The sequence below is a fragment of the Cyprinus carpio genome, chromosome A14 (genome assembly GCF_018340385.1).
Source record: "Cyprinus carpio isolate SPL01 chromosome A14, ASM1834038v1, whole genome shotgun sequence".
Taxonomy (NCBI): Eukaryota; Metazoa; Chordata; class Actinopteri; order Cypriniformes; family Cyprinidae; genus Cyprinus; species Cyprinus carpio.
Genome location: NC_056585.1, coordinates 13,609,394 through 13,623,072, shown reverse-complemented (window position 1 = coordinate 13,623,072; position 13,679 = coordinate 13,609,394). Strand labels below are relative to the sequence as shown.

The following is a 13,679-nucleotide window of genomic DNA, read 5'->3' as shown; positions in this document are numbered from 1 at the left end:
TTCATGACTCAAATTTCTCTCATCAGGAATATGAAACATAGGGTTGCCTTTAGGGAGAAGTGTCATGAATGTCATCGCCTTCTCACACTGTTTTGAATGACTGCTCATTTCAAATAGTGTGCATACCAAGTATTTGTCGAATTTCAGAAACTTGTTAACTGTTTCAATAGTAAAAACTATTTTGTTTTAACTTATTTAAATTACATATGGGAGACTGGACATTTGAACACTAAATACAGTCGTGTTTTTTTGTACATGAAGATCATTGTACATTTGGGTCAGACCTTTTCAATGAATCACTTAAACCTGTTTGTAAAACCGGTCTGAATGCTTTGTTCTTAAAGGGATACTACTCCCCAAAATGAAATTCCAAACCTGTAAAAGCTTCGTACGTCTTTGGAACACAATTTAAGATATTTTGGATAAAACCAGGAAGCTTGTGACTGTCCTAGACTGCCAAGTAAAATATACTGTCAAGGTCCAGAAAAGTATTAAAAGCATTGTCAGAATAGTCCATCTGCAATCAGTGATTCAACCATAACGTTATGAAGCGATGACAATACTTTTTGTACACGAATAATTTTATTCGACAAGTTGTCTTCTCTGTGTCACTCCACATCAGCCTAGTGCCATTCTGGAGAATCTGAGCTGTACGCAGGCAGGGTACGCTCTTCTGTGTAAGCCAAATTGTTAAATAAAGTCGTTATTTTTGTTTTCTTCATGTACAAAAAATATTCTCGTCGCTTTATAACATTAGGGTTGAATCACTGATGGCAGATGGACTATTCTGACGATGCTTTTCTTACTTTTCTGGACCTTGACACTGTTATTTACTTGGCAGGCTATGGGACAGTCACAAGCCTCCCGGTTTTCATCCAAAATATGTTAAAGTGTGTTCCGAAGATGAATGAAGCTTTTACGGGTTTGGAATGACATAAGTGACATAAGTGACTAATGACAAAATTTTCATTTTGGGGTGGAGTATCCCTTTAAATTAGACTGAATCGGTGACTGAATTAGTCTGATGTTCGTTTCTCCAAAGACATCACCCAACTTTAATCTAAAGTCCCGTTGAACTCTTTTAGTAATGACGGAACTTGCTACAATAGTTGCCTTTGGGAAACGTAATTTAAATAAAGCTGATTTATTTAAGCCAAAACCGTCTAAATCGGACCTGTCCAATTCATTATGAACTCTCTCACTGAACCAAGAACCGTTTCAGCCAAAAGAACTGTCTTATGCGATATTTTGTCAACTCTCTCTCTCTCTCTCTCTCTCTCTCTCTCACACACACACACAAAGTTTGTTCTGAAACGTAGAGAAGACCTATTCGAGTCTAGAAGATCTATTATTTATTGAGCAGAATTAGCAAGATGACCTAACAAACATGAAATTAGATTAGATTAGATTAGATTAGATTAGATTAGATTAGATTACAGTAGATTCAACCTTATTGTCATTATGCAGAGTACAAGTACAGAGCTAATGAAATGCAGTTAGCATCTAACCAGAAGTGCAAGAATATAGTGTTTTATATACATAAAAGTGCAGAGTAAGTGAAGCTATGATTTACAGAATGTACAGTGGGGTTGCTATATACAGTATTGAGCAGAGTATATACAGAATATAAATAGGAATGCAGTGTAGGATTGTATGTACATAATGAACAGAGGATTATATATACACATTATGAACAGCAGCAATGTGAGAACAGTGGTAATAAATACAGTTGGATGAGTGTGCAAAAGTATTGTTAAAATGAATTCTATGTAAAATAACAGTAGTGCAATTATATTTTTATAGAATAGTTTACTGTGCTTTGTACAGTAACGACTTAGTTTACAGTGCGATAACTAGAACAGTGTGCAGTCTGTGCAAAATATGAGTAGTGCAAATACATGTATGTAAAGTACTTTGACCAGTGCAGTAATAAAGTAGGTGCCGGTTAGATTGGTGGTGTGGCGTTCAGAAGGGTCATGGCCTCGGGGAAGAAGCTCTTCCTGAACCTGCTAGTCCGAGAGCGTATGCTCCTGTAACGGCTGCCGGATGGAAGGAGAGTGAAAAGTCCATGGTTAGGGTGAGAGGCATCCTTGATGATGTTTCTTGCCCTGCCCAGACAGCGCTTGTGATAGATGTTCTCAGTGGAAGTTAACTGGGGTGCCGGTGATCCGTTGAGCAGTTTTCACCACTCGCTGGAGTGCTTTGCGGTCAGATGCGGAGCAATTGCTGTACCATACTGAGATGCAGTTTGTGAGTATGCTCTCAATGGTACAGCGGTAGAATTTCACAAGGATCCTGGGATTCAGGTGAACTTTCTTAAGGCTCCGTAAGAAGTAAAGGCGCTGCTGTGCCTTTTTGACCAGGGTGGAGGAGTTATGGGACCAGGTGAGGTCATCAGAGATGTGGATGCCAAGGAACTTGAAACTTGACACACGCTCCACTACAGCTCCGTTGATGTATATGGGTGTGTGTGCATGACTCCTAGTCCGCCTGAAGTCCACAATGATCTCCTTTGTCTTCTGGGTGTTTAGTTCTAGGTTGTTGGTGGCACACCACACAGCCAGGTGCTGCACCTCATTACAGGTGCTGCACCTCATTACACCTCAAAAATTACACCTTTATTAATGACACATAATCGAAAAAAAAAACCGTAAAAAACAAAAATATGTGAACACATAACTTTATTAACGTTTAGAGCCTGAAACGTTTGGAGCATGAATCGCAGGCTTGATTTTTCAACCTGTTCTTCGAAGCGACCAGTTCAGAAGAACCGATTCACAAAAACGACTCTGAAGTCCCCGCTGTTTCCTCCACGACGGCAGAGTGCGCACTTGCGCGCATCATCATCATCACACACTGACATTTCTTCTACGATGTCAGAGTTCAGGCCGCACTGACAACAACGTGCGTGTGTTGTGAATGTGTATACCGCGAATGATAATTTACATCATATAAAAAGGACACAAAACACGACAAGGTAAGCACTGATCTTTGTGTCTTTATATAAAAACAACTGGATTTTCAGACATGCTCTGTCTTGATTTGTGCCAGTTTCCTTTTCATTTTGTAATCATAAAAAATTATTCTGACGTTGAAAGCATTTGTTAACTGGATAAGCAGGTAGAGTGGTATTACTTTTTAGTACCGCCATGTAAATACTATGATACATCAATATGTTAATCACTCAGTACCATGGACACACTTGTCGAATTTGGACACACTTGACTAAGTTACATTTGTTGCTGATAATCTATTAAACCTTTTGACGTATACATTTGTTTGCAAAACTAGACCGGATAGTGCAGAGAAAGCAATAAATGTCCAGCAAACATAGCTGTTTAAAAAGCATCCTAGGATGCATGTTGTGCAGTTGAAGTTGACAGGACGCCTTTCCCACCTGCCATGTCTTATTTTAGTGATTACAATCAAATCAATCAGTCCAACAAAAAGTGCAAAACTGTTTCAGATCTCATCTTGTTGAAAGCATCCACCTAAAATGAGAAACCTCAGTCTGCTGCAGTGCTTCAGGTGTGTGGATCTTTCTATCCCGGGATCCCCGCAGTGCATGAGCATCAGGAGCGAGACTGGAACCGTGCTGGTGGCCTCTGAGCTTGCCATTACAGAGTTTGACCCTCGGACCCAAGAGGTATTTCACTGAGTTGAACTGAGTTCCAATCCCAGAAAGGGTCATTTAAGATAGTTTTAACCCCATTTTGATCCAGGGGGATTGTCCCTGTTTTAATGTGCTTTTATAGGTTTATAAAGAGGTTTCACTGACGGCAGATGACTATCTCCCAGAGGACGGTGGTGGGGTTGTGGTGGCGATACAAGATCTGCCAGATCAGGAGTCAGTGTGTGTGGCCACTGCCAGTGGTGATGTCATTCTCTACAACCTCAACACCAGTCAGGTGATCATTCATTTAATCTTAATACTTTGATGATTGTGTAAAATGATTGCTAAATGATTCTGTAAAATGTGTGTGCTCTTGTTGTACTCTCTGATTTCTCTCTCACAGTTAGAATGTGTTGGCAGTGTGGAAAGCGGTCTAACTGGCATGACATGGAGCCCAGATCAAGAGCTGGTTACTCTGACCACAGGTCTATATCACTAGCAGTATTATTTTAATATCCTTGAGATAGTATTATAGTTTTTATTAATATTTTGATTTAGTTTTTATTTATATATTTTATATTTTCATTTTAATTTCAGTTTTAGTACTTTTAAATGTTTTTGTCAGTTTTATTCGTTTTTAGTGTATATTGTTTTAATTTTTTTTTTTTTATGATGAATTAATTATTAATTATGTTTTTATTTTAGGACATTAAGTTAAACTAAATAAAAAAGAGAACTGTTGTTAAATTAAAAGTTACTAGCTAAAATATAATACGTTTATTTTAAGTTAACATTTATATTATTTAAAGTAACAGAATTTTTTTATGGCTTAAGTTTAAGTTAACTATAATATCCCTCCCACTCTGCATATATATGTATGACTCAGTTACATCTGTTTAGAAGTGCATAATAATCCCATTTCATTCTTTCTTATTGTGTGCGCTTGTGTCTTATATGGTATGTCAGGTCAGGACACCATTATCATGATGACCAAAGACTTTGAGCCAATAACTGAGGTTGCAATCAACCAGGATGACTTTGGCGAAGGTATAATTCATAAGTCTTCATTTACCTCTTAATATCATGCTTTCATGCAGTTGACTGCAATGTGTTCAGTGTATTTGAGCAGCGATTTTGTTTCTGTGCCTCAGATAAGTTCATCACAGTTGGTTGGGGGAAGAAGGAGACTCAGTTTCATGGTTCTGAGGGCAAGCAGGCCGCCCAGCGGAAAACAGCGGTAAGTTTTTGTTCTGTTTAGCATCGTTCTGCTTTACCAAATCAACCCACTACTGCTTGCAAATGTGATACAGACCTCAGGTATCATCAGGAGATCACTAGCATTTCAACCTGGTTTGAATATGGTCCTTTTCTCACCTAGTTTTCATCCACTGTCACAGGAAGTGCAGCCTGCCCTGCCATGGGATGACAGGAAGCCAAGAATCACTTGGCGTGGCGATGGGCAATTTTTTGCTGTTAGTGCTGTTTGTCCTCAGACTGGTGAGAATCTCCCTTTCTGCTATTGTTATTACATGAAAAGGGATGTGACAGTTTGTGTTATTCATCATTCCTGTAGCTCAAACAGTAGAACATCGTGCTAACGACACCAAGGAGTGCATGAACTGATAAAATGTGTATCTTGAATGAAGTGTAAGTCACTTAGGATAAAAGTGTCTGCCAAATGCATTAATGTGAATGTAAAATATAGCAGCTTTTTTGTTTCAGGTGCTCGAAAGGTTCGAATCTGGAACCGAGAATGTGTTTTGCAGGCCACCAGCGAGGCTGTTAACGGTCTAGAACAGCCTCTCTGCTGGAAGTAAGATATTCTGAACGTCTTTTAACTATTTTTTTTTTAGGTTTTAACTTTTTTTTTTTTTTTTGACTTAATGCTGAGTCTGACAGACCTGATGTGAACTGACACAAATGGATTTTTCTTCTAGACCCTCTGGCAGCCTGATCGCTTCCACACAGCGGCACCCTAACAAACACAGTGTGGTGTTTATGGAAAAGAACGGACTGTTGCATGGAGATTTTACTCTGCCTTTTGGAAAGGAACAGGTCAAGGTAAATCTCGGCTCCTCTGTATGTGTTATTTTCAAAGATTTGAAATATAAATCATGGTGCATGAATCGTTTCTCAGGTAAAGGAGCTGCTTTGGAACAGTGACTCTACTGTTCTGGCTGTTTGGATGGAGGACTTGAAGCCCAGAGAGAACAACCATCTCAGCACATACAGTAAGATGCAATTCGGACTGCTTTGCATTAGGGCTGGGCGGTATGTTGAGTCTGTGCGATATATAGATATATTTTTTATAAACTATATGAGTCAAAACTGTTTATATAGATATACAGTAGTTTGATAAGTGGTTTTATGAGAGCGCATCTGAAAATTGTGGAGTGGAGTGAAGTGACTTTCACATTTCATGCTGGTCGGACACGGAAAAATTGCCGAACGAAGGCAACTTTCGCGCTGCCATTCGCCAGCTCTAAGGGAAAGTTAACCATGCCGTTTCGGGTCGACTTGTGTGTGAAAGCACAAAACACGTCCCGGCTTAATTGCTTTTTCCGGGATTGAACCCGGGTCGGGACCTAATAACATTGCCGGGTTTCAGTCCCAAAAAATGACCGGAATCTTGGATTCAATCGAGCGCTGTTGTGAACAAAAAGCCAGAAAACAAATAATTTGTGAAGTAAAATTTGGAAATATGAAAAAAAATGCCTAGTCTACTTGTCGTGGTTTGTGGTGATGACGGCACGTTATCAACGTGTCTCTTTTCAATTAGACTGGTTTTAATTTCGCATCTGATTAATCGACTTTTATTAGGGTGTTTTGAATGGCCGGAGAGACTGAAAATAACGTTCGTTCTATTATTTTCGACGAAAAAAAATATGCGCAAACTGTAACGAAGCAGAGACACAGTTAGTTCCCTCATTTTCCGCGCTGAAGCTGAGATCATTCGCCAGCTTAAGTGAAACAGTTAACATGCCTAGTGTTTTCGACTCGTACATTACAAGTCACACCCTGTCATTCATATCACGTGTCCCTTACGGGACCTTTACAGGTTGTGTGTGAACGCATCTGCCAGTTAAGATGTTTCACATATTCCGGGTAATGATGAGGAGCTGTCTTCCACTGGCCAGTGTGACAAAAGATGCATTTAAAATCTAGCGACCCGGGTACAAATGCCGGGACACATTGTCCCCGTGATGAAACCAAGAACCTGGAAAGAAAGATTATTTGAAAGTTTGGTGTGTGTTGTGTGTGTGCGTTGTGTGTGTGTGTGTGTGTGTGTGTGTGTTGTGGTGGTGTGTGTGTGTGTGGTGGTGAATGTCGATGGATAAATGTATATTTGCCGGAAACGCAGTGTGAAAGGGGCTAAAGTGAGCTGCTGAGGGGAAAGTGCATAATCTATGTTGTCCTAAACATGAGACATGCTTAATATGAAACGCAGTGTGAAAGGGGCTAAAGTGAGCTGCTGAGGGGAAAGTGCATAATCTATGTAAGCTATTTTTTATAGGCGTTCATTTTTGACGGGAGGAACAACCACAAGGTGACTATGTGCCATATTTTTACAAATCAAAGTTTTCAATAACAAAATGCCTGTGTGAAACATTAGAGTAGGACTAGGTGACAACATAGCCATTTTTTCATAATAACCTGTAAGATATAGTTAACACGGGACAACACCCAAGTGTCCTGTAAGATATAGTTAACACATACTCAGTGCAACTTAACATCCAAGTGAAAAGATATAACACCAACAAAAAAAAAAAAACAGATTCATTGAACTGGAAAAAGGATCACCTCCTCCTAAAAATGACTGGTAAACTCAGTCAGGTGTAGCTAATCACCTTCTCAATGGCACATAAAGCCATTTGATTTTCAACTGTAATCAGCTCAGCATGAAAAAGAGCTTTCCTGGAGCATTACATTCCTCGGTAGTACAAATGAAGCAAACAATCAACTCTGGGTGGAAAGCACTGTCAAAAAATCTCTGGGATAAAGCTGTGGACAGGCACAAGTCAGGAGATGGATACAAAAAAAATGAAAAAAAAAAAAAATAAAAGGCTTTATCAATGCCTAGAAGCACAGTGAAGTCTATTATTAAGAAGTGGAAGGTGTTTGGTACAACACAGACCCTCCCTGCAGCAGGACGTCACTCCAAACTGGATGAAAGAGGCAGGAGGAATCTGCTCAGAGAGGCCACCAAGAGGCCTACAGCAACTCTGAAGCAGCTGCAGGAATTTATGACAAAGATCCGTCATTGTGTGCATGTGACAACAATATCACAAATTCTGCACAAATGTGGCTTGTATGAGAGGGTTGCAAGAAAAAAAGCCACTCATCAAGAAATGCCACATGCAGTCACGGCTGAGCTTTGCCAAAACACACCCTTACTAAAATTGAATTATTTGGCCTCAACACCAAACAAATGTCTGGCAGAAATCCAATACAGCTCACCATCCAAATAACAGCATTCCTACAGTAAAGCATGAAGGTGTAATATCCTGTTATGGGTGTTTCTCTGCAGCAAGGACTGAAACACTTGTCAGGATAAGGAAAATGGATGGTGCAAAAAAAAAAACAATTCTGCCAGAAAGTTGTCAATGGTAAGAAGGTTTTTCTTTCAACATGACTATGACCCAAAGCTCACAGCAGAACTGAGCACACAGTGGTTGAAGGAGAAAAAGATGAATGTCCTTGCATGACCGAGTCAGAGCCCAGACTTAAACCCCTTTGAAAATCTGTGGAATGACTTTAAGTCCACAGATGCTCACCATCAAATTGAACTAAACTTGAGCAGTTCTGCAAAAAAAAGTGGTCAAATATTGCAAAGTCTAGATGCATAAAGTAATAGAGACAGAGACAAATCCCAACAGACTAAAGGCTGTAATTAAAGCAAAAGGTGGCTCATGAAAATACTGACACAAAATACTTTCCAACTCAGTGATTTTTTTTATTTATTTTTTTTTCTGACACGTTGGTGTTATATCTTTCACTTGGATGTTATAAGTTACACTGATAAAATACAGCTGGATAAAACAAAAGCTGTGTCTGTCTTCATTTCAGACTGCAAAGCAACAAAATGTGATTATTTTAAAGGGGGGTGATTCTTTTCTATATCCACTGTATACTGTATATTGCAATTTAGGCAAAAAAAAAAACAAGATATGATATTTTTTTATTTTTTTTTGTCCAGCCTTACTTTGCATATTCAGTGATGGTTGTAGAAGTGATCAGTGTTGCTTATTAGGGATTTCTTCGTTCACAGTTCAGCTGTGGACAGTTGGGAATTATCACTGGTATCTAAAGCAGAGTTTGCATTTTGGCAATGAGCCACTCAGGGCTCCGGCATGTGTGTGTTGGGATCCTGAGAAGCCCTTGCGTCTCCATCTCTTGACTCGAGGATGGGCCAGCTACACCTATGACTGGGGCTGGAGCACGCAACGCAGTCATGGCAACGACTGCCATGACAACGCCAATGTGGCAGTGATTGATGGAGGTAGACGAGGCCATTGTCAAACTTATGAATAATTGATTAATCTCTGTGCATTCATATGTTGTAGACAACACACTGTTTCTCACTGTTAGCTTTAGAACGTTTGATGAGTAAATAAGGCATTTGAGTACAGTCTACCAATTAATGATTTGAATAATTTGTGTGTTTAACTAATGTGTTTTGCAGATAAAATCCTGGTGACAACATTCCGCCAGTGTGTGATCCCTCCACCTATGTGTGCCTTTGAACTTCAACTTCCTGTTCCTGTCAACTTGGTCACCTTCCATTCTCAAGCCCAGAGGACCAATGAGCTCGCTGCTCTCACAGCCGATGGGCATATTTATGTATACGGTCAAGGTAAGTCATATAATTTGAAACTTAATTCAAACATTATGTTGTTTAGGATTTCTTAGTTGCATTTCCTATATTCAGGTGGTGGAGTTGAAAATGGAGGTGAACCAACCGGAGTACCTGGCTTTAAAGTCATCTCAACACCATTAGTCTTAAGAAAGAGTTACAGGTACAGATGATTTTGATTGATTTCTTCATGTTTCTCCAATCTTTATTTAACAAGAAGGTGTCACTAAATAATACAAAATTTTTAAATGATAGTGTAGCTGTAAAAGTTTGGGGTAGGTAAGATTTATAAATGTTTTTGAAAGTCTCTTGTGCTCACCAAAGCCACATTTATTTTAAATAAAAATACAGAAAACATTTATATTGTGAAATATTATTACAGTTTAAAGCCATTGTTTTCTATTTCTTTTCTATTTTAAGTTTTATTTATTCTTGTTATGGCAAAGCTGAATTTTCAGCATCTTTACTCCAGTCTTCAGTGTCACATGATCCTTCAGAAATCATTCTAATATGCCGATTTGCTGCTCAGAAACCATTTCTTATTATTATCAATTTCGAAAACAGTTGTGCTGCTTAATATTTTTGTGAAAACCAATGATATTTTTTGCAACATTATATATATCACTGTTGATCAATTGAATGCATTATTTGCTGAATAAAAGTATTTATTTCTTAAATATTACTCATCCCAAACTTTTGGATGGTAGTCTACAAACAATACATTACATTTATTGTGTATTTGCAGCTGTCATTATCTTTTGATGAATTTCAGTGAAATAACCTTTCAAGCAATAATAGTCTTGTCTTACCCACAGTTTTCTCAGAGTTTTATGAATTTTTTTGCTAATTTCTTTTCTGTAATTTTCTCAGGCAATCATATTTATTCAGATCGGCACTGCTGTGTAATTATTACACGCAGCATGTATTCTGATGCAGATGTTCTCTCTGCATCTGCAGGGTCGCTATTGATCAGGAGGAACCTCTGACGCTGCGCTTGCTGCTGTGGTTGAATGAGGATTTGTTTTTGGCAGTGGCCCACGGAAGACACTTTACCCGCCTGCTGAAGCTCACCCCATCGGACAGCCAGGACCCCAAGGACACGCTGGAGATCAGGTACTGCCGCTAAAATAACTAACTCCTCCGGTCTTGTCCACATTTGTATTCAGTGTAGCTCACGCAAAGACAGACTGATCTAACGAGCATAGACATGAGCTCAGGGGCTGGGAATTGTTCAAACTTTTGAATTTTTAAGACTCTGCACTTAAAACTATGCAGTGTCTCTTTTTCTTCAATTTTTGGTGTTGATCATTTCTCAGGTCAGACGTTCCAGTGGATGGTTTTGTGATCAGCTTGTGTCACGGCCTCAGAAATGGCACTGTGGCTCTGCAACTTGATGACGGACAGATCCGGAAAGTTCAAATGGGTCAGTCAATCCACTAATTCGTAATTATAAGAGGGACTGGATTCGGCTACTACAGAGTTTCTGGTTTTATCGCTTGTCTTGTGTTTTTTTTTTTTTTCGAATGCAGTTTTGAAATGAATAATTTAATCACACATATGAAGACTGCTGTTAATGCTAGAATATTCCATATAGACTCTTCAGAGCTCAGTCTAACAGAACGGAAGGATTCTACTGGCAATACTATCAACTTTCCCCGGCCTTGTTTTCATACGGCACTATGTACCCTCAGCGGAGAGGTAAATATATAAATTAAAAAAAATAATAAAATAAATATATATATATATATATATATAGTCTCCATCTATCACTGCCCTTTATTTCATTATGCTCACTTCAGTTTTAATAAACACTTATGTTTTTGTCTTTTAATAGGAACATTTGATAGGCCTCACAGAGAGATCACATCTCTACATCGGTGACTCACTGGTAGGTAACAAGAATATAAATGATGTTGTGTTGGTGCCAAAAAATCTTTCAGTTATGCTCACCGGAGTCTCTCTTCCATAGGTGGCCTCCAATATCTCCTCGTTTGTAGTTTATGATGACTTCCTTTTGCTCACCACACACTCTCACATGTGCCTCTGTCTCAACCTCAGCACACTCTCTATCAAAGGTATGTAAATGCATCAAAGAGATAAATTAAGTAAATATATATCATATAAAAATTATTCAACACCATTCAAAAGTTTTTTTTTGTTTTTTTTTAAGAAATTAATATTTTTTATCCTTACTTTTGAGTAAATATGCAAAAAAGTGACAGTAAAGACATTTATAATGTTACAAATAAATGCTGTTTATTCAAATTTTCATCAAAGAATCCTGAAAAAGTGCATCACAGTTTCCACAAAAATATTAAGCAGCAAAACTGTTTTCAACATTGATGATAAGAAATGTTTATTGAGCACCAAATCAGCATATTAGAATGATTTCTGAAGGATCACGTGACACTGAAAGACTGTGCTGAAAATCAATCACAAGAATAAATGACATTTTTAAATATTAAAATAGAAAACAGGCGTTTAAGTTGTAATAATATTTCACAATATTACTTTTGTACTGTATTTTTTAATCAAATAAATGCAGGCTTGGTAAGCATAAGAGACCTATCGTAAACAAAATAATCATACCAATCCTAACATATATTCCATAAATATAGAAATATTTCAATATAAATATACATGTATGATGTTATTGGTGTCCCGTGCAGGTCTGCAGGCAGCTCTGAGCTCAGATGCTAATCAGAATGATGAGACTGTACGCAAGGTGGAGCGAGGCTCTCGTATCGTTTCTGTGGTTCCCCAGGACACAAGACTTATCCTGCAGGTGAACAGAGCCTGCTTCTTCTCACATCTTCATATGATTGGATTATTTATTTAATGGAAAAATTGATTTAAGATGTTGTTTTGTTTTTCAGATGCCACGAGGGAATCTAGAAACCATCCATCATCGAGCTCTTGTACTTGCTCAGCTCAGAAAGTGGCTTGATGGGTATTTTATGTTTAGAAAAACTTAAGACAATAGTACATTGGTACCTTTTTTAGTTTTTAGAAGGAAAAGTTGTGTGTTTATTTTAAATTTGAAATTGATGATATGTTATCTGTTTAATTTACATGATTTGGATTCATTTGAATCATTGTGCTGTGTTGTTTGTTTCAGGCTCAGATTTAAAGATGCTTTCGAGTGCATGAGGAAGTTAAGGATCAACCTCAACCTCATTTATGACCACAATCCAACTGTGAGTGACCTCACTCTTGTTGTCATTTCCTTTTACAATAACATCTAAACACATTCTTCTACACCTTGGATTGCATTTCCTTTCAGAGATTAGTATTAAATGAATAACAACGCTGCCATCTACCCCATTCTATGATTCCTCTCACAGGTGTTTCTTGACAACCTCGAGATGTTCCTGAAACAGATCGACTCCATCAACTACATCAACCTGTTCCTCACTGAGCTTAAGTAAGCCTTTAATGCAGAGATTCAATCTCTTTTGATGCTTTTTTCACTTAATTGTTTTTTTTTTTCATTCTTAGAGAGGAAGACACCACTACAACAATGTACCCATGTCCTTCACGCTCAGCCTCCAGTTCTGCCGCAGGTAAAGAAGGAAAGAAGGTGGACATCATCTGTGATGCTTTACGGTCAACAATGGAGACTCTCGACCCACAGAAGTCAGTTCCTCCGTTATAAATGTTACTTATGTTTCAGAAATTGCAGGAAGTATAGTATAGCCCTCTACTTCCCTCTCCAAATGAGATAAGATTACATTTCACACATGATGTACATCAAGCCCTGAACTTCCTCCTCTGAGATGCTTTCATCTATACACAGGTATTGTTTATGTGTTCTGACATCACACGTGAGAAAAACTACACCAGAACTGGAAATCGCTCTACAGAAGGTCCATGAGTTAAGAGGTGAGTCACGGTTAGCGTAAGCCTAATAAATATACGTTCAGTTATGTGTCTGTTACATCTGTTTGCTTTTGTGGTTAGTAAACCCACCCAGCGGCAGCAAGAGTGTGAGCGCAGAGGAAGCTCTGAAGTATCTTCTCTTCCTCGTCAACGTGAATGAGCTGTATGAACACTCGCTCGGCACTTACGATTTTGACCTAGTGCTCATGGTGGCTGAAAAATCTCAGAAGGTCAGTTAGAAGATTCCAACTCTGATGTATCTTTACTGTTAGTTTGTATCTTTATAATTAGATATATTATATTATTTTTTTATTATTATATAAAGTTTTTATT

General features: G+C 38.4%; 1 protein-coding gene across 2 annotated transcripts in view; it reads left to right on the top strand.

Moving 5' to 3' along the window:
* The first annotated feature begins 2,826 nt into the window (after positions 1 to 2,826).
* The window catches only part of elp1 (elongator acetyltransferase complex subunit 1), a 19,406-nt gene continuing 8,553 nt past the window's right edge, over positions 2,827 to 13,679 (top strand). The window contains exons 1-25 of one of the 2 annotated variants that reach the window (XM_042769920.1): positions 2,827 to 2,977; positions 3,467 to 3,646; positions 3,756 to 3,908; positions 4,017 to 4,098; positions 4,580 to 4,660; positions 4,765 to 4,850; positions 5,011 to 5,110; positions 5,336 to 5,426; positions 5,551 to 5,674; positions 5,751 to 5,844; positions 8,883 to 9,113; positions 9,297 to 9,467; positions 9,543 to 9,630; positions 10,425 to 10,580; positions 10,784 to 10,890; positions 11,062 to 11,165; positions 11,302 to 11,355; positions 11,437 to 11,542; positions 12,137 to 12,252; positions 12,344 to 12,417; positions 12,586 to 12,664; positions 12,812 to 12,891; positions 12,966 to 13,103; positions 13,264 to 13,349; positions 13,428 to 13,576. In XM_042769920.1, coding sequence (XP_042625854.1) covers positions 3,497 to 3,646; positions 3,756 to 3,908; positions 4,017 to 4,098; positions 4,580 to 4,660; positions 4,765 to 4,850; positions 5,011 to 5,110; positions 5,336 to 5,426; positions 5,551 to 5,674; positions 5,751 to 5,844; positions 8,883 to 9,113; positions 9,297 to 9,467; positions 9,543 to 9,630; positions 10,425 to 10,580; positions 10,784 to 10,890; positions 11,062 to 11,165; positions 11,302 to 11,355; positions 11,437 to 11,542; positions 12,137 to 12,252; positions 12,344 to 12,417; positions 12,586 to 12,664; positions 12,812 to 12,891; positions 12,966 to 13,103; positions 13,264 to 13,349; positions 13,428 to 13,576 — 2,700 coding nt within the window. In that variant the 5' untranslated portion in view covers positions 2,827 to 2,977; positions 3,467 to 3,496. The remainder of the gene's footprint in view (positions 2,978 to 3,466; positions 3,647 to 3,755; positions 3,909 to 4,016; positions 4,099 to 4,579; positions 4,661 to 4,764; positions 4,851 to 5,010; positions 5,111 to 5,335; positions 5,427 to 5,550; positions 5,675 to 5,750; positions 5,845 to 8,882; positions 9,114 to 9,296; positions 9,468 to 9,542; positions 9,631 to 10,424; positions 10,581 to 10,783; positions 10,891 to 11,061; positions 11,166 to 11,301; positions 11,356 to 11,436; positions 11,543 to 12,136; positions 12,253 to 12,343; positions 12,418 to 12,585; positions 12,665 to 12,811; positions 12,892 to 12,965; positions 13,104 to 13,263; positions 13,350 to 13,427; positions 13,577 to 13,679) is intronic. The other variant, XM_042769921.1, reaches the window with a different exon arrangement.